General features: G+C 40.6%; 1 protein-coding gene across 1 annotated transcript in view; it reads left to right on the forward strand.

The window, feature by feature from the left end:
- The first annotated feature begins 80 nt into the window (after nucleotides 1-80).
- LOC143285522 (nuclear pore complex protein Nup93-like) overlaps nucleotides 81-20275 on the forward strand; it is a 35133-nt gene continuing 14938 nt past the window's right edge. Inside the window, exons 1-16 of the mRNA XM_076592875.1 lie at nucleotides 81-213; nucleotides 2946-3123; nucleotides 3705-3822; nucleotides 4515-4577; nucleotides 5103-5231; nucleotides 5677-5751; nucleotides 6361-6453; nucleotides 7665-7810; nucleotides 8273-8405; nucleotides 9897-9994; nucleotides 10754-10891; nucleotides 12458-12633; nucleotides 13285-13476; nucleotides 16319-16445; nucleotides 18438-18510; nucleotides 19793-19837. Coding sequence (XP_076448990.1) covers nucleotides 2948-3123; nucleotides 3705-3822; nucleotides 4515-4577; nucleotides 5103-5231; nucleotides 5677-5751; nucleotides 6361-6453; nucleotides 7665-7810; nucleotides 8273-8405; nucleotides 9897-9994; nucleotides 10754-10891; nucleotides 12458-12633; nucleotides 13285-13476; nucleotides 16319-16445; nucleotides 18438-18510; nucleotides 19793-19837 — 1782 coding nt within the window. The 5' untranslated portion in view covers nucleotides 81-213; nucleotides 2946-2947. The remainder of the gene's footprint in view (nucleotides 214-2945; nucleotides 3124-3704; nucleotides 3823-4514; nucleotides 4578-5102; nucleotides 5232-5676; nucleotides 5752-6360; nucleotides 6454-7664; nucleotides 7811-8272; nucleotides 8406-9896; nucleotides 9995-10753; nucleotides 10892-12457; nucleotides 12634-13284; nucleotides 13477-16318; nucleotides 16446-18437; nucleotides 18511-19792; nucleotides 19838-20275) is intronic.

Genomic DNA, 20275 nt, shown 5'->3' on the forward strand with positions numbered 1-20275 from the left:
AAATTGTGTCGTGTACATTCTTTTGACATGTTTTAATTCCGAAAATTCGGAATCCTTAAATGGCTCAGAAATAACTTCCGTTTCAACCGGTAACACGAGTTTGGCGGCGAAGAGAGCTGGAAACTGAACAGAAAACCCTTTGACAGACAAAAGAAAAAACAACAACAAAAGGAACAGTATTTTGTTTGGGTGATCTCAGCAGATAGCCTGAAAGTGAGTAAACTGCATACTCAAAAAATGCTTAACGGTGTTCCCATTTATGTAAACAATGACATTTGTGCGTGGTGCTCGAATGACATCTTGGTTTCATTTTCAATTTCACTTTGTATTGTATTTTGACTTTAGTTAAAACATAGTTCACAACTTGATGTTGACAATTGTCAGTATTGTATCTGTTTTCTGCTATACTTTTTTTTGCTTTACTTAGATATAATTCTTGATTATATTGTTCATCGTGTTTTGTATTTTAGTGTATGTGTCTGTGAGTGTGTGTGTGATTTTTTAATTACTTCTGGTTTTCGTTTCGTCAGTGTTTACTTTTAATGTGTACTAAAAACTTCCTTAAAGCATATTATGACCAGCGCACTACACTGTTGCGCACACAGACATGTGCATTATATTGAATGATAGATAGATTTACATCAGTACTTGTTTATTAAAATTTTAATGGATGGCACTTGACAGATATTGAGATGTAAACTTTGGCTTGTGGGTAGCCTAAGGGTATCCACTAATCCAGAATGAACAGTAATATCCACATTTTCCCCCATGTACACTTTCCATTCAGTTTCCTTTCGAAGATAGAAAAAGTTTTTAATCAATTTACAACTTTTTCTGTCTTAGAAATGAAACAGTATAGGGGAACTTCGGGAAGAAATGTTGATTTTGCTGAATGAACTATGCCAGGCAAGATTCATAAGGCTTTTTAAAAGGGCATAGCTGGGCGTCAATCCTCAATCAGTATGAAGCTTGGTGCTTCGCAGAGATCTGACAAGAATGTCATAGAACAATAATCAAACTTTACATCCAGTAATAGTTGCATCTGGTAATTTTGGTGGGAAAGAATTAGTGGGAGTTCGTTGGTAATATTGGTTGAAGATTTGGCAAATGGGGAGTCAGGAGGAGGTGTTGGGGGGTGACCTTTTTGTGGGTCGAGAGTTTAATTCCTAGTTGGACTTTTCTGTTGCTCTGAAGACTTTCACAGACTGGTTCTTAGTTTCAGTCATTGAAAGCAAACTCAAAAATCAAGAAATGCCCACATTTCCCTGAAATGCTGGAACCAAAATAATATAAATATACATAGACTTTCATTTAACAGGAATTGAACATTACATCTGGAAATTATTCGGGACCGATGTTGAGATACTTGCTGCACACAGATTGATGATTGATGCCTAGTGCCATCCTTTTAAAACTGTCTGCTGTTAGCCAGAACCACTGACACTGTCAAAATGTTCATTTAACAGAAGTACATTCCACCGTGACATGTCACAACAGTTTGTGAACAAAGAGTTTATGACATTTTTGAATGAAAAAAAAGCCTGTTTCTGTACTGTTGCAGTTTTCTGTCACATAAAGTGATCAGCAGAAGACTGAACAGTTAGTTGATGTACAAAATCTGGGTTGACTTTAAATTAAAAAATTTTTTTTTTTTAATGGTAATAGATTATGGTATTGGTCAGATTTGGGGGGAATGGTAAAAATTAGCATGGCATAGTTTTATAAATTACACACTACATACATATTGATATAATATTCTGTGGTGTTTACATTTTCTTTCACTTGGTCAGTCATTGTGTAGGTCATTCACCATTAGAAAAGAGCTATTCAATGAAGAGCAGTATGTGTGTGTGTTTTTCTCATCATCTGCATGTAAGTAATGCAAGAAATATGTAATGTATCATTGTATGATTCATATCATTAACTGTAAACCATCAAATTAACATAGAATGATAGAGTAGAAAGGAAAAGATTCTGTTTGTGTAACTGATATTATTATGCTCAGTTTACCATATAATATATATGTATGAAAAATATCACTAAAGCATAAACTGAAATTAGGTTTGTTATAAAGAGGGAGAGATTCCATTTGTGTGACTGTAGTGTAAAGTGATATTATTGTAGTTAATTTACCATGTATGTATGATTGATAATACTGGAGCATCAACTTAAGCCATGGAATGTATGGAATGGAGAGGGAAAGATTCTGTGTGTGTAGCTGATACTGTGATAGTATTATAATTTATACTCACCTTTCTGTGTATGTATGATTATGATTGATAATAATAAAGTAAAAACTTAAATCATGAATGAAAATTTTGTTTGTGTAACCGATATTATTCTAAGTTTACTGAGTATGATTGATAATACTAAATTATAAACTCAAATCAGCTTTGGAATAGAGAGAGAGAAGGATTCTGTTTGTGTGACAGATATTATTAGTATTATGATACTTAATGAACGAACTTGGAAACGGAAGGATTTTTTTTCTTTTTATAGTTTTGTTAAGTTATTGCAGGTTTTTGTTGTTGTGTTTCTGTTCAAACATGAATGTTAACTGTGATGGGCACAACAGCCAAGTAGTTAAAGCATTGGACTTTCAGTTTGAGGGTACTTGGTTAGATTTTTGGTCATGGCACTTGGTGGGTAAAGGGTGGAGATTTTTCTGATCTCCTGGGTCAAAAGATGTGCAGAACTGCTGGTACCTGAAGCCACTTTGTGTGTGTACATGCGCATGCAGATCGAATATCAAGATTGAATGACACGTGAAATGGATGACGAGCACCCAAATGGCAGCCTTCAGTCGGCTCTGCCCAGGTTGACATCCTGTTGTGCAAATGACTCTGTGTTTGTAAAGTTCTCAGAGCTGGTCTCCAACTGAGGCGTACATAAGTATCCATTATCCATATGATGATGAGACTAATGACAAACTGCTTCATGGACAGCCATGGAGACGGAGGGGTTCCGAGACCTGCTGCAGCAGGCGGAGCAGCTGACAGCGGACATGGACAGCGGCACCGACCTGCCGCACGTGGAGCGCAACCTGGCCCAGATCCTGGAGGCAGGCCAGCGCCTCATCACCCGCAGGGCGCCCGCCTCTCAGGACACCAGTGATGTCAAGGCGTAAGCTATCATGACATCCCTCACATACTTAGTATGCTCATGTATCTGGACAGGACTTTATATAAGATCTTCTTGTTGTCCTGTTTCATCTATAACTGTGATGTATTGTGACATGTTTCAAGTAAAATACTGTTTAAACCAAGGGGTAAGCTGCTTGGGGAAAACTGGAAAGTTACTAAGTCTTTTGACGAGGCCACACAAGTGTTAGATGACTAACAATTAATGCATGTTTGGTAACATCTGCTCCTTGATAAAACTTACAAGCAGCGAAACATACAATACTTGTTTATTGTTTGTGACTTTGTAGGGAATATGGTAAACTATGGAAAAAAAAGATCAGAGTTTTAGCGTCAGTGTGAGTGTGTGTGTGTGTGTGTGTGTGAAAAAGGGTTTTGAAAGTTTGTTGCTTTTTAACAGTAATTTGAATTGGCAAAGCTACTTTAATCTTCTTGATTTTTCAAAAACCAGTTACTCTTTTTAGTTCCAGAGCTGACATGCTGAACTGTGTGTTATGATGCACATGCAGTGGTACTGGTTTTTACACCTCTACCAGGTTCTCATTCTCATGATTGTCTTCGCAGGTCCATTCTGTTGGGCAGCAAAGGGTATGCCCTGCCAAAAATCACAGAGAGGCTGGATGGCTTGAAAGCCACCACTACATTTGAGCCCTTGGAGCCAGTCAGGGACACTGACATACAGGTGTCATATCTTTTTTTTCTTCTTTTTTGGTGTACATGTTTTAATGAATAATAATGGTAGTGTGAATAATAGATGTTCAAATCACTGTCTGTGAAATGGTGTGCTGTTCAGTTGAAATAGTCTTTTTTGAAAGTGCAGTGTGTTCCAGTTTAATTTTGTAACAAAATTGTGATGAAACCTTCAGGAAGCCAATTATCAGAACACAGGATAAAATATTCAGAAATATGATGATCCAGTAGCATTTGCAGATCAAGGTTGTATGGAATAGGCATGGGCAGATAGGTACCTCTGTCACAGTCATACCACTCAGTCCTCCACAAAAGTGACACTTATTCTTTATGCCCTCTTGTCATGCACACACAAACACTGTGACACACACACACACAGAGTCACACACACATGTGGCTTTTTGTGTGAGTGTATGTGTGCACACACATCCAGTTTTCCGATCTTTTCACTCCAGTATACCCATGGTTCTCCAAAGTTAAATGTTATCCCTATATTATAGGTAAACATCTAAATCACTTGAAAATGATAGTTCATTATAACGCTGTTTTGAGTTTCTGATTGTTGCTGTTTTTTTGAAAGGATACAAGTTTTGAATATTTGTGTGGGTGTCTGTTGTGTTGGTTTAAAAAAAATCATTTTTAAAGTCATGTTTATTTAAGTCTTGCTTTTTTGTGTCATTGCAGGGTTTTTTGAAGAACGAGAGAGAAAATGCTCTTCTGTCTGTTATAGAGCAAACACGCAAACATGTATGTATATTTCTTGTTTTGGGGATTTTTTTTGTTTTGTTTCTGTTTATTAAAACAGAATCACTTCATCAATCCAACATTCTGTGTGCCATTTGTCAGTATGTTCTTTTGCATGTTTGTAATGATTATGACTTGTGATTTATCTCAAATGAGCTCTATGTGCTGTGTGCATGTTCATAGTTTTATTTAGTTAACTGTGAGATTGAATGTCTTAATATGCCTTGTCATTTCAGGGTTGTGGTGTCAAATAAGTGAACGGGCATGGCTTGTGTGCATGTGTTTGTAGGAATAGGGGTGGTAAAGTGTTTTTTGTAGTATTATCACTGATAATGTCAGACTGTGTCAGTCTATGGTCTGAAACTGTTCTCATTGTGTCATCCTTATTACTTTATGGATGTTGATTCAAGTTATTAATAGTAGAGACTGGATAAAGATGAGTTAACCTATTATGGCAATTTCACAGAAACAGGAGTTATGTAATTCATGCTTATTAAAAAAAAACCCCATGTATTTTTGCATGTGCAGACATTTTCAGAGGTTGAGCGTCACCAGTGGGACAGCATGCAGAATGAGTGGGAAAGAGAAAAACACAAAATCCTCAACACACTCCTGGGATCTGGATCAGATACATTTGAGTTTCAGCAGGAAACCGAGGTATGTCTTTTTTGATAAAACAGTCAGAGTGGGGGTCGAGAAGAGAATACTATATAAAGCAAATGACCTGCTTACACTCTGAATTGATTATATGAATTTGTTATGAGGGTCAAAGCTGATATAAAGACAAGAATAAAGAAACCTTGTTCAAATTATATATTCAGATAAAAACAGAGTATTGTTCTTAGGATGATGAGATTTTTATTACTTTAAACAAGGCTCAGGTAAGATCAGGCATAGAATAGAGAAAAGCACATCAGAGAAAATGTATATTTGTTCCTGCATTGGGTTGTGGCTTAAAAATGTATGTATACAAATTTTGATTTGAAGTGCGTCCAGTAAGGTCTTTACTAGAGACACAATTTTATTGACAGCGTCTGCAATTAGTATGAAAGTGACTGGGCATTCAAAGTGTTTGCCTAATGTCAGTATTGTGCTGTGGCAGGCTGTGAGCAGTGACGGGGTGTTCACACAAGGCAGAAGCAACCTGGACCACATTGAGATGGCATACGCCAGACAGGTAAACGTGTCCAGTCTGAGATGATTTGTGTCAGAAAGTTGTGTTCATGCACAAATCCACACAACATTCATCATAGGCCACTGCAGGTCAGGTACGAATGTGGGTGATTGAACCTGGCTGGCTGCATTGCTGGAGCAGTGTCAGTGGCTGAATAGGACATTGCTCACACACACACACGCATGCACGCACGCACGCACGCACACATGCACACACTCCACATGCTATACTACACCACACCTCACCACAACACCACACCACACCACAAACACAACACCACACCACAAACACTTTATATGCATCATGTCACATCACACCACATAATACTGCACCACACAGCACCACACACCACATCACACAACACCACACCACACACATATACCACACTGGTCCGCACCATGTCACATCACACTGTGTTGCACCACAGAACTTATGAGGCAACATAATCTAATACAGTGCAGTGTGAAACAATTCATTTGACTCGGTTTGAATCAGTGTGATTCATTTTATAGATTACTGAAGTCGGACATTTACATACATGTGAACGATGAATGAAACATGGATGCAAACTACCACAAGCTTTTATTCATTCATGTGTTGTTTATGATGCAGGTGTACGTGTACAATGAAGAAGTGGTTTCCAACAGCATTCGTCCCAGTCTGGTGGACCTGTTTCTGGACGTGGCCAGAAACTTGGACGACAAGGTTGGTGTGTTTTGTGTCAACGGATAAGGGCATATGCGGCTGCTTCTTCTTTCCCTCAGCTGTGTGCAGAGTTATTGGGCCTATACACAAAAGAGCTGTTCACCAGATTCCTGCGATACGTAGACTAGAAATGAGTGTGTGTAGGAGGGGGGTAGAGGAGGTGCAGGGTAATGTGTGTGGTGTGTGTGTGTGTGTGTGTTGGAGCTCATGTACGTTTATATGTATTTGACTGTGCTTTCATATCTGTGAAACTGCATGTTTGGTGCATATCTGTTATGCATGTGTGGGTGTATGTGTGAATGTGTGTCTTTATGTTTTACATTTATTTGCTTATTTATCATCATTGTTGTCTTATTTATTTATTATTATTATTATTTTTATTATTATTATTATTTCTACTGCCTTTTTTATATTATAATTATTATTTATTTATGTAAGCTTATCTATTATTTATTCACCTTTTTTTTCCTTTTTTTTTCCTCAAGGCCTGACTAAGCGCGTTGGGTTCCGCTGCTGGTCAGGCATCTGTTTGGCAGATGTGGTGTAGTGTATATGGATTTGTCTGAATGCAGTGACGCCTCCTTGAGCTACTGAAACTGAAACTGAAACCTGCAGGTTGTGTGTCTAAAGGCCTGGGTCTCTGCAGATGGCTTTCCTGTCCATTCTGCAAACGTCATCATTCGGTCGTTTTCCCGCCGTCTCCCTCCTTTGTAGATACAAGATACAGGAATACTTTACTTCTGAAAGAGAAATTGTTGACACATTTGCTGATGCAAAGGCTTTTCATCCACAGAACAACTCAAAAAGTTTGGTAATCAATGAAAAAAAGTTTAGTAATCAGTTAAAATATGAATTCATAAACAAATATTTAACACAGCACAAGCTCCCACAGCACATCCTATGAAATCAATTTGTGCGAATTCTCCATTAAAAAAAAAAAGAATTGATGATAGTTTAAAAAAAGAAAAGAAAAAGGAATAAAGTAAGTAAAATAATTTTTAAAAATAAAATAAAGGAAGTAAACTGATTATATGATCAAATACTGAATGATATATTCATTTATTTACTGGGGCACTGTACAGAACTGTTCACCAGAATTTCTCTAGGTCTGTCGGTGTATCAAAGCCTCTGTTGATATGTAAAGCTGAAAAGTTCTTTCAGTTGCTGTTCATTGTGATGGTGAGATAAGTAAAATGTGTGTCAATGGGCAGGCTATCCTGGATCTATGGGAGATGATGCACTGCATGACTGACCTCCCCTTGTCCCCAGCCCAGGGGGCGCTGCCTGCAGCGGTGCGACGCAACAAGGACACCCAGCGTATTCTGGTAGCCAAAGCTATTGATCACCTGGAAACTAAGTGAGCATTGTTTGTTTGTTTTTTAAAAAAAAGGGGGTGGGGGGGGGGAACATTCGCATCATGAAGATACACATACGTGCTCTCACATTTGCATGCTCGCAAACACACATGCACACAAAAATACGCACACACACACCACATATACATGCACACTTGCACACAAACCCATGCATTTACACATGTACATGCACACACACACATGTGCATGCAAACCCCGGCCCCCTTCACACATACACGCCACTCACTCGCGCACACACACTGACACTCACTCACATGCATGCAAACAAAAACAAGAAAAACAAAAAAAATGAACAAAACAAATCATCCTTCCAGCCCCCTCCCCCATCCTGCAAAAAAACAACAACGCTCCAAAAGAAACCAAACACACACACGCACACGCACACACACACACACACACACACAATGAGAACTTTACCCAAGACAAAACCTTGCCTGTTGCAGCTTCTGGCAGTTCCTGAAGTCGGTGGTGTACGAGAACTTGGAGCAGTCCCGGCTGGGCGGTGTTCCAGGAACGTACAACCTGGTTCGCAGCTACCTCAAGCTTCAGCTGCCCTCCATGACCATCACTGCAGAGGTCAGGGCTACACAGATGTCTACCATCCCCCCCTACCCCCGCACTTGTCCAGAAATTTCCTGTGATTTTTGATGGTGTTTAAAAAAAAAAAAAAAAAAAAATTGTTGTTTTGAAAGGGGACACACAGGCATGGAGGTAATATACAAACAGAAATTAGTGGCTGCTGCTACTTTTGATTTTTCCACCTGAGCCTGAGCGGACTAGTAGTTTGCACAGGGACAGAGTCTGCAGCAGTGGGTCATGGTAATTATGTATGGTTAAACATAATTTCAAACAAACAAACAAAAAAAAAAGGATGTTCTTTTTTGTATCATTATAGAAGGCGAGGATGGACACTGCCTTGCTATGCCCAGCCCCAAACAGTGGATGTGAATTCACTGCCCTGATGGCAGTAAAAGACTACAGGACCTTTTGCCTGTAAAGGGACATAAAGCGGTTTGGTTTTATGGCATACATAAATAGATTTATGTAGTTGCGGCTGGTTTAATGATTTCGAAAGCAAATAAATGGGTGTCTGGAGAAAACCCCCCACTTTATTTAAATGTGATGCTGAAAGTAGTCATGGAGGCAGCCATATTTTAAAAAGTTGTTATGTTACAAGTTCAGAGACTCACTTTGCTTTTGGCTGACTTGCAAAGTAGATGAAAATTAATTTATTAAAAAAAAAAAAAATCTGTGCAAGGACTTTTTAAAAAAAGAGAAAAAAAATACTGTGCAAGGATCTTTATTTGCATTTTTGTTCAGTTCGATATGATTTAGAACCCGAGTTTACGGAAAAAGAGTTGAAACAACAAGCTGCTGAAATGGCAGCAACACAGACAGATCAAAGTTGTGAGTGCCAGTGTGGAAACTGCTTGTTTACCAACTCAGCTGTGCTGGAAGAAAGCACCTGTTGCAGACACAGTGATCTGACTGTCACAGGTTTTGAAAAAAATAGAATGTGATGGGCCTGTAGTTCGAATCACAGAACATCCATCGTTTCCCACAGTTGTTTCAAACCGAGCAGTCCTTGGAGTTGGCTTTGAACATGGTTGATGTGATATCACATACTCACAACTGACCTCTTTCTGTTTCCTTTCTAGAGAGCCAAGCCCAGTATGGTGACGCCCTGTGTTGTGCTTGGCTGATAGTTTAAATTAATTGCTTTAATGCACAGATGCCTGGTTCTGAATTTTTTAATATATTTTTTTTACATATTTGCCTGGTTTTCATAGTATGATGCTTTTTCATTTCATGTCCCCTTCAATAATCATAGCTATGAAATATTTATGAATTGTCTGAAGATTTATCTGTTTTTTTTCCCCCTGTTGTTGTAGAAATGTATTTATTTGCTCTGCCAACAGTTCCTGGATTCCACTTTGACACATGATTGTTTACTTCTGCATCATGTCATTATGTATTTAATGGCATGGTACTTTATGTTGCACCATAGTGTGTTTTGTTACTGCTCTGCAGTAATATGTGATTTTTATTTATTTATCTTTTTTACAGGATGGGCATTTGGAGGGTCAGCCCATTTGGGCCTTGATCTACTACTGTCTGCGTTGCGGGGACATGAAAGCTGCCCACGAAGTGGTGGAGAGAGTCAGGTACTGCATGATGGTTGTTAGCTGTTTGGACTTCCTGGTTCACATTTATCAGTCATGTTAACTTCATATGCACACATGTAGAGACAGACAGACAGACAGACAACACACACACACATATTCTCTCTCTCATTTTGTTTTGTTTCTCTCTCTCTTTTGTTCTTTCTCTCTCTCTCTCTCTCTCTGTCTCTATCTCTCTGTCTCTCTCTCACTCACACACACACTCTCTCTCTCTCTCTCTCTCACACACACTCACACACACACTCACTGGTATATACATGCATGTGTGCATGAGCACATATGCTCTTTTTTGTTTTTTTGTTGTTGTTTTTTTGTAATGTTGAATGACAGTACATTCATACCTGCTTGTTTATGAATTCAAACAATCTTACTAAAGCACTGACCTGAAATGCTTACAGACATGAATACTTGCACATACACCCGTGCATATATGTATGCCCATATCCTGTACACACAACACACACATGCACACATAGACATATATGGATATATATATATATATATATATATATACATATAACATACATTTGTATGATACATTAGTACACACACACACACACACACACACCTACACACACACACACACACACACACACACACACACACACTATGCATGCACTTGCACATTTCAAGTTTTCTGTCAACGGTTTCATTCAAACATAAGCACGCATGTTCTTCGTCACCAACATATAACTCACCTTGATCATCAGACACACAACTAACACCCATGTCTGTTGTCAGTCACCAGTTAGGAGACTTCCCAGCATTCTTCCATGAGTACGTCAACAACCCACAGCATCGACTGAGCATCGCCAATGACACCAAGATCAAGCTTCAGTACCGACGGATCGTCAAGAACTCACAAGACGGCTTCAAACGGTGAGTCTTGTTATTAGTGCTTCATATCCAGGGTGGTTATCAAAAGGCGAAATTTGCTTTACTGCCACAGATATGTTGTTGACTTTCCCAGAGAGGTACGACGATGAGATTATTATTTTACAACCCAGTTTTTAGAAACTTTTTATAAACCTTCTCCATTCGGCTTTCATTCCCAGAGAACTCAGAATAAACAAGTGACAATTAAGTGGTCAGCTTGTAGGACATCTGTTTTGAGAATTCTGTGGTTCAAATTCTGGCATCGCCTGGTGGGCATGAAGTCTCCCGGGTCATCGCTGTACATGCATAAATCCCATTCAAGTGTATTCAGGCACAAAGGAGATCCACCACACACACTAACTGAAGTCATCCTTGTCAGCATTATTGAAGCACAAACAGATAAAGCTTCTTCACCTTACTTCACACCCATCACCTCAGAAAATGGAATATGGCTGTCTCAGTGGTTGGGTTAAAAACAGTTTTGCACATAAGAGAACACATGCAGAATTTAGTGAGCCTGTGAGTTGCATCCCACAGTGAGAGGAAGAAGAAAAGAGAGTACACATGAAATGTTCAGCACAGTCTGGGTTTTTTGTGGGGGAGTGTGTTTTTTTGGTTGTTTTTTTATAGGAAAAACAAAGACTTCAAAAATTTGCATCCAGATGGCTGAAGTCAAAGTAGAAACACTGGGAAATGTTGTGGAAAAAAAAGACAAATAATTGGAGCTTTGTTCTGCCAATGTTGTTTGTTGTGTGTGCATGCTACTGTGTGCCTGTTTGCACTTTTTGATTGACTTGCTGATAAAATTGGACACATCACTATCCCTTGCACAACTTGTTGATCAATATTTTCATTTTGGTTGTCATTACCATTGTCCATATCATCAGAAAATGTCTGATTGAAACTGAAGGGTCTTCATTTTTGACTATGAGGTTCAGGTGACAGATTTTTCATGTTTCGCCGTCTCGTTCAGTTCAAACCCTTCAGAATCACTATATTCATCATCTATGTAGCCCACAACGCTGTGCCTCCACATCTCCACTGCCATTTTCTGTCACTTATTCACCAAAATTTTTGAAGTTTTGAAAAAAAAATCTCACTAAAAAAACTACAAGCTGTAAATTGCAAATGGCATATTGAGAACAGAAGTCTTGCGTCAAACCTCGCTCATTTGCATGAAAGTAAGGTCTTATGGGATACTGAGCCTGGAAACAGTGGAGTGAATCCAGTTTCAGCAGGTTCTGGCAGAGCTTCCAGGATTCTCAAGGTGAAAATGCAGCAGGTCTGCCGAGTGGGATCGAGTTAGACTCAACTCTAGTGCAGTAATAGAAATTCTTCTTTTTTAGAAGATAAAAATGGGGTGATGGACATCACTTGCTGATTAGGCTCAGTGCTGTGACTTTGTGAAAGAAAACAAAAAAAAATGCCAAAACAAAGCAAAATGAAACAAAACAGAAACACAGCTCAAGCACACAAACTGATGATTGACTCTTTATGACTCAATCCGCACGCTTTGAATCCTCCGTGAAACTGACGCTAAGAGTGAAACTGACTGACTGCTGTTTGCAGAGCGGTGTACTGCATTGTGGGGCAGTGCGACCCTGACGAGGACCACGCCGAGATCTCCAACAAAATTGACGACTACCTCTGGCTCAAGTTGTCGCAGCTGGAGTTTGACTTGGACGACAGTGCTCCGGAGACCTTGACCCTGGAGCGCTTCCAGAAGTTGCTGTATGAGGATTATGGTCAGTTGTTCTCTTGTTTGAAGAGGGGATTGTTTGGAATGAGCTGCCTGTTGTGTTTTCTTACATGCTTATATCAGTGAAGTGTTCAGTGTCCATTTTGGGGGGATTGATTGCTTTCATCATTTAGTTAGAAAACGCTTCTTCGTGTACGGTGTGCTTGATGCATGTGTGTTACATATGTATAACTTTTTTTATTGTAAAAACCATAACTCCTTGCATGGTAGGTGTGACCGTCAATCCGCTTCATTATGTATTTATTACTATTATTATTAATGTTATTACTATTATTATTGTTGTTTAAATTATTATTATTATTCCTTCTCTTTGGAATTTGATCCCTGAGAACATTAGAAAACAGCATATCTTACTCTTCAAAAAAGCAGTAAAAACATATGGCTATCACTTTTATCCAGTCATACAACCCCCAACTTCCCTTTCTTTCTAAATCACTTGCATGGAGTGTTAGTGTGCTGTGCAGGCATTTCATGTTTTGGTATAGTTTTTGTCTCTGCATTACATTGTATTAATTTATGAGTGGCGCTGTGAACAACCTTAGTGTGGACATTTTTACGCACCCCATGCAAACCAGTTTCATGCGTTTATTCATGCTGTTATCATCATGATCATCACTGTGATGGTTCCTTCTTTCAGGGGAGAGCCACTTCCAGGGCTACCAGAACCCCATGCTGTATACCCAGGTGCTGGTGCTGACGGGGCAGTTTGAGGCCGCCATCGAGTTCCTTGCGCGGGTGGAGCACCTGAGGCACCACGCTGTGCACCTGGCCCTTGTGCTGTTTGAGATGAACCTGCTGTTCCTGCCGTCTTCCTGCCACGCACCCCTCCGTTAGTGTTGTGTGTTGTGTTGTGTTGTGTTGTGTCATGCTGTTTGAGATGAACCTGCTGTTCCTGCCGTCTTCCTGCCATGCACCCCTCCGTTAGTGTTGTGTGTTGTGTTGTGTTGTGTTGTGTTGTGTTGTGTTGTGTCATGCTGTTTGAGATGAACCTGCTGTTCCTGCCGTCTTCCTGCCATGCACCCCTCTGTTAGTGTTGTGTCTTGTGTTGTATTGTGTTGTGTTGTGTCATGCTGTTTGAGATGAACTTGCTGTTCCTGCCATCTTCCTGCCACGCACCCCTCCGTTAGTGTTGTGTCTTGTGTTGTATTGTGTTGTGTTGTGTTGTGTTGTGTCATGCTGTTTGAGATGAACCTGCTGTTCCTGCCGTCTTCCTGCCACGCACCCCTCCGTTAGTGTTGTGTGTTGTGTTGTGTTGTGTTGTTTGAGATGAACTTGCTGTTCCTGCCATCTTCCTGCCACGCACCCCTCCGTTAGTGTTGTGTGTTGTATTGTGTTGTGTTGTGTTGTGTCATGCTGTTTGAGATGAACTTGCTGTTCCTGCCATCTTCCTGCCACGCACCCCTCCGTTAGTGTTGTGTGTTGTATTGTGTTGTGTTGTGTTGTGTCATGCTGTTTGAGATGAACCTGCTGTTCCTGCCATCTTCCTGCCACGCACCCCTCCGTTAGTGTTGTGTGTTGTATTGTGTTGTGTTGTGTTGTGTCATGCTGTTTGAGATGAACCTGCTGTTCCTGCCTTCTTCCTGCCACGCACCCCTCCGTTAGTGTTGTGTATTGTGTTGTATTGTGTTGTGTCATGCTGTTTGAGATGAACCTGCTGTTCCTGCCTTCTTCCTGCCACGCACCCCTCCGTTAGTGTTGTGTGTTGTATTGTGTTGTGTTGTGTTGTGTCATGCTGTTTGAGATGAACCTGCTGTTCCTGCCGTCTTCCTGCCATGCACCCCTCCGTTAGTGTTGTGTGTTGTATTGTGTTGTGTAATGCTGATCGAGATGAACCTGTTGTTCTGCCGTTGTCCTGCCACACCCCCCTCCGTCTGTCGTGTGTTGTGCTGTGCTGTGTTGGGTTGTGTTGTACTGTGCTGTGTTGTGCTGTGCTGTATGTGTTGGGTTGTACTGTGCTGTGTTGTGCTGTGTTGGGTTGTGTTGTACTGTGCTGTGTTGTGCTGTGCTGTGTTGGGTTGTGTTGTACTGTGCTGGGTTGTGCTGTGCTGTGTTGGGTTGTGTTGTACTGTGCTGGGTTGTGCTGTGCTGTGTTGGGTTGTGTTGTACTGTGCTGGGTTGTGCTGTGCTGTGTGTGTTGGGTTGGGTTGTGTTGTTCGAGATGAACTTGCTGTCCTCCTGCCACACCCCTGTCCGTCAGTTGTGTGTTGGCTTGTACTGTGCTGTGTTGTACTGTGTTTTGCTGTGGTGTGTTCCTGTTGTATGAGATACACCTGTTCCTGCTGTCCTCTTGCCACGACCCCTTCCATCACTCATGTGTTTGCTTGTACTGTGTTGTGTTGTCTGTAGTGTGTTGTAGTGTCATGTGTTTTGTACTGTAGGGTGTTGTACTGTAGTGGAGGGGGCAGAGTAAAAATCATGGCTCATATATGTGACTGTGGTATCAGTTGTACAGCACACATCTCAGTCACATGTTGACCTGTTTTCACACTGTTGTCATAGGGTACATAATAATAATATTAATGATAATTCATAACTTTTCTATGGCATGATATCCAGTTCTAATGCTGCTCAAAGCACCTCACATGATTGAGCTAGATATAAACATAACATAAAAACAATACAACAGCTCAATCCAGTGCATTCGCAGAATGAATCAGAAAGCACAAACCACCAAACAATAAAAAATATCAAGTAAATAATACTTAGATTAAAATGAAATACATTCCATAAAACACATTTCATAAACACACACACATATGCGCACGCACGGACGCACACACACATTCACATTCACACACACACATGCACGTGCGTGCACGCCCAGACACACAGGTAGTATCTGGGGGCTCTGGGAAGTGGCAGTCAGATGTGCAGTGCAAAGACTTGCAGGCTTACAATGAAAAAAAATCAGTTTGGAGGAAGGGGCAGTGGTGGTTGGTACAGTGCAGGCTGTGCATGCACTTCTCGGGCAAAATACTGTCAGACTGACATGGCAGGAAAGGGGAAGGGAGGCAGTGATCTGGAGTTATGTGTCAATGATTCATGATGTAAGTTATGGAACAACCAGTTTTGTTGCAGTACTGGTTGAAAGAGAGGAATGATCTTTGTTCATCGATGATTTACAATGTCCTCTTTCACTGCCAAGTTTCTGTATGAAAAATGCTCCCCGGCTGCTGGTCAAGTGTTTTCGATATCATGCTCTCAGTCGCAGGCTTCGGTTCATGTCAAAACAACACAGTTGACTTGTTCACTTCAAATTGGGTCAGGGAGCAAAGGTTGGTCATCGTTCCATTGGGGGAACTGGCTGCAGCTGTCTAGCTTTGTTACATTGTGAAAATTTTCTTGTTTGTGTGACCCTTGATGCCAACAGCAGTGCAGTGCACTGTGCAGTCAGTTAAAGCCACCTATGGTTGGGAAAGAATTCGAATGGATGGTATTGGTTCTGTAGTGAGTTATTGGAAAAGGGTGCATGGATGTATTGTAACTAACTATTATTGGCCAAAAAAGAAAAAGAAAAAAGGAAGGAGGTTTTGGTGGTGGGGTGAAAAAGATTCATGGAAGGAGAATGATGAATGATTCATGCAAACGCACACTGACATCTGAGCAAGCGTCATTGTAAGCATTTTGCTGGCATCTTTGTAAGTGTTTTGCGTGCACTTTGTTTTTCACAGTGAGTCAGGAGGCGGCTGACCCCCCCTGCTTGAGGCGTCTGAACATTGCTCGCCTCATCATGATGTACACTCGCAAGTTTGAGGCCACTGACGCTCGGGAGGCTCTGCAGTACTTCTTCTTCCTGAGGTAGTGTGTGACTTGTTCTTCTTTCTGGAGTAGTGTGTGACTTGTTCTTCTTCCTGAGGTAGTGTGTGACTTGTTCTTCTTCCTGAGGTAGTGTGTTTCTTGTTCTTCTTCCTGAGGTAGTGTGTTTTTGTTCTTCTTCCTGAGGTAGTGTGTGACTTGTTCTTCTTCCTGAGGTAGTGTGTGACTTGTTCTTCTTCCTGAGGTAGTGTGTGACTTGTTCTTCTTCCTGAGGTAGTGTGTGACTTGTTCTTCTTTCTGAGGTAGTGTGTGACTTGTTCTTCTTCCTGAGGTAGTGTGTGCCTTGTTCTTCTTTCTGGGGTAGTCTCTGACTTGTTCTTCTTTCTGAGGTAGTGTGTGACTTGTTCTTCTTTCTGGGGTAGTGTGTGCCTTGTTCTTCTTTCTGGGGTAGTCTCTGACTTGTTCTTCTTCCTGAGGTAGTGTGTGCCTTGTACTTCCTGAGGTAGTGTGTGACTTGTTCTTCTTTCTGGGGTAGTGTGTGACTTGTTCTTCTTTCTGGGGTAGTCTCTGACTTGTTCTTCTTCCTGAGGTAGTGTGTGACTTGTTCTTCTTTCTGGGGTAGTGTGTGCCTTGTTCTTCCTGAGGTAGTGTCTGACTTGTTCTTCTTCCTGAGGTAGTGCGTGCCTTGTTCTTCTTTCTGGGGTAGTGTGTGCCTTGTTCTTCCTGAGGTAGTGTGTGCCTTGTTCTTCTTCCTGAGGTAGTGTGTTCCTTGTTCTTCTTCCTGAGGTAGTGTGTGACTTGTTCTTCTTCCTGAGGTAGTGTGTGTCTTGTTCTTCTTCCTGGGGTAGTGTGTGACTTGTTCTTCTTTCTGGGGTAGTGTGTGCCTTGTTCTTCTTTCTGAGGTAGTGTGTGCCTTGTTCTTCTTTCTGGGGTAGTGTGTGCCTTGTTCTTCCTGAGGTAGTGTGTGCCTTGTTCTTCTTCCTGAGGTAGTGTGTGCCTTGTTCTTCTTTCTGGGGTAGTGTGTGCCTTGTTCTTCCTGAGGTAGTGTGTGCCTTGTTCTTCTTCCTGAGGTAGTGTGTGCCTTGTTCTTCTTCCTGAGGTAGTGTGTGCCTTGTTCTTCTTTCTGGGGTAGTGTGTGCCTTGTTCTTCTTCCTGGGGTAGTGTGTGACTTGTTCTTCTTTCTGGGGTAGTGTCTGACTTGTTCTTCTTTCTGGGGTAGTGTGTGCCTTGTTCTTCTTCCTGAGGTAGTGTGTGCCTTGTTCTTCTTCCTGAGGTAGTGTGTGACTTGTTCTTCTTTCTGGGGTAGTGTCTGACTTGTTCTTCCTGAGGTAGTGTCTGACTTGTTCTTCCTGAGGTAGTGTGTGCCTTGTTCTTCTTTCTGAGGTAGTGTGTGACATGTTCTTCTTTCTGGGGTAGTCTCTGACTTGTTCTTCTTCCTGAGGTAGTGCGTGCCTTGTTCTTCTTTCTGGGGTTGTGTGTGACTTGTTCTTTCTGAGGTAGTGTCTGACTTGTTCTTCCTGAGGTAGTGTGTGCCTTGTTCTTCTTTCTGGGGTAGTGTGTGACTTGTTCTTCTTTCTGGGGTAGTGTGTGCCTTGTTCTTCTTTCTGGGGTAGTGTGTGCCTTGTTCTTCTTTCTGGGGTAGTGTGTGCCTTGTTCTTCTTTCTGGGGTAAGGGATGGAGATAGGAAGCGAAGATGAAACTACATACTTTTTGTATTATCAGTATTTTTTTCTATGAACTTTTTGGATGTGCATTAAAGAAGATTAACATTTATTAAAAATTTTCAGTTATCTGTATAAATGTGTGTGGCGAATGTGATATTTTATTTTCTGCTGATTTTTTTTTTTAAAGATGGATTTGACATGTACTGTGCATCCACTGTTTAGTGTGTATGAATGCCAAAGCCTTAATAAAAAAAAGATATGATACATTACACTGCACTACACTGCACTACACTACACTACACTACAATACAGTACAATACAGTACAGTACAATACAATACAGCACAATTTACACATTTTGTCCTGCACAGAGGCCTGAAGACGGCCAACGGAGACAACATGTTCCAGTCCTGTGTCAGTGAACTGGTCCTGGAGACACGAGAGGTAACCGCTCTGATGACTTTTGTTTTTCACTTCAGTTCAGATCAGATTATTTAATGTCTGCTTCAAACAATTTAAACAAAACATAAATTAATGAGTAACCTGAACATTTGCCCGTGATTATTATGTACATATCTGTCATCATTTGAAAGGAAGATACTGAGGTAGACTGATACATATTGTTCATTGCAGACCTTGATAGCAACAGCTGTGTCAACCATCATACCTTCCAGTTCCACCCACATTTTTTTTTTGTTTTTTTTTGTAGAGTTCAAGTTCCAGCATTCCATCAGGGATAAATTCAACCTGTACATTGCTTCCCCTCTCCCCACCCTCCCACCAGCTTCCAGAAGTACTTTCTCTTTTCAGTGGAACTCTTCAGTCTTACTGATAATATGGAATGAGTTTGTGGGGGAGGGGTGTTGGGGGGGCAGGGGGGGGGGGTCTGCTCAGGCTGAAAAGAATGCGAGGGTTTGGAACAGCCTTCTAAATAATGTCTATGCAAGTATGTCTCATTATTATTATTATTAATAACATTTAATAATAATGGTAATAATGCAGACTCATGCTCACACATCCCATATATGGAGGCAATGGTATTCACTATAATGTTAAACAAACATGTATGCATTAAAATAAAAGCACACGCACATATGCACTTGCAGATGCAAACACAAACACACACACGCGCATGCTTATAAAGACATCCATACATACACAAGCAGCAGACGTTTAAGAAGCATAGCAGTTAATGGAAATCAGAATGGGAGGTAAACTTGTTAACTGAACTGGGGAATCCATGGGACAGACTGAGTTCTTTGCTGTCTGTCTGTCTATATTTGAGGTCTACCATGGTGTTAAATATGGAGAGATTGTGCATGAGAAAACTGAAGCAGAGCTAATTTTTGTTCATGTTCAAAGATGTTGCTTTCAGGTTAACTTTTTTTTAATTATTTGTTATTCATTTATTTATTATTTGTTTTTATACATTCAGGAGCTGGTTCCAACATAGAAAACTTGTGAACTTGTACTATAAATTGTATTTCAGATACAAGGTTTCAAGTAAGGTTACCATGATAATTGATAGCAAAAATCATTATCTTCAGATTGGATAAGTATAAAGAGAAGGAAATTGTTCATGTTTTTCTTTTGTGCTGGCAAATTGCACTTATTTAGTCAGTGGACGTTAAAATGCTAGATGAACTTTGTATTGAATTGTGCTTTTGGACACTGAGGTTGATGTGTACTCCAGCATATTGTTTTGCTTTTTTTTGTCCCCCCCCAGTTTGAAATGTTGCTGGGGAGGCTGGAGAGAGATGGAACAAGAAGAGTGAGTATCACCACCCTTGGTTGCACTGTGTGGCGCCTGTTGTTGTTGTTGCTTTGTTTGTCTGCTGTGTGAGTTGTGAGTCGTGTGGATGTGACTCGGAGTGTGTCCGTGCAGTGAACATATTGAGTCGATGATAGTTACTTGCAGATACATGTTCATGTCTGTCACACCTTCACGTGTGCACATAATTAAAAAAAAAAAAAAAAATAATGGATACTACTATAGCACACAATCCAGAAATCTGCTCTTGGTGCTTTGCAAAAACACTTTTTTGTTTACATAGTACATTACATCAATGTTACATACACACACCAAAATGTGACTAAAAAAAACAACTTAACACACACACACACACACACACACACACACACACACACACACACAATGCATACATACATTTTAACATACATATGTACATAGCAGCTACCCTCAACACAT

The sequence above is a fragment of the Babylonia areolata genome, chromosome 9 (assembly GCF_041734735.1).
Source record: "Babylonia areolata isolate BAREFJ2019XMU chromosome 9, ASM4173473v1, whole genome shotgun sequence".
Classification (NCBI taxonomy): domain Eukaryota; kingdom Metazoa; phylum Mollusca; class Gastropoda; order Neogastropoda; family Buccinidae; genus Babylonia; species Babylonia areolata.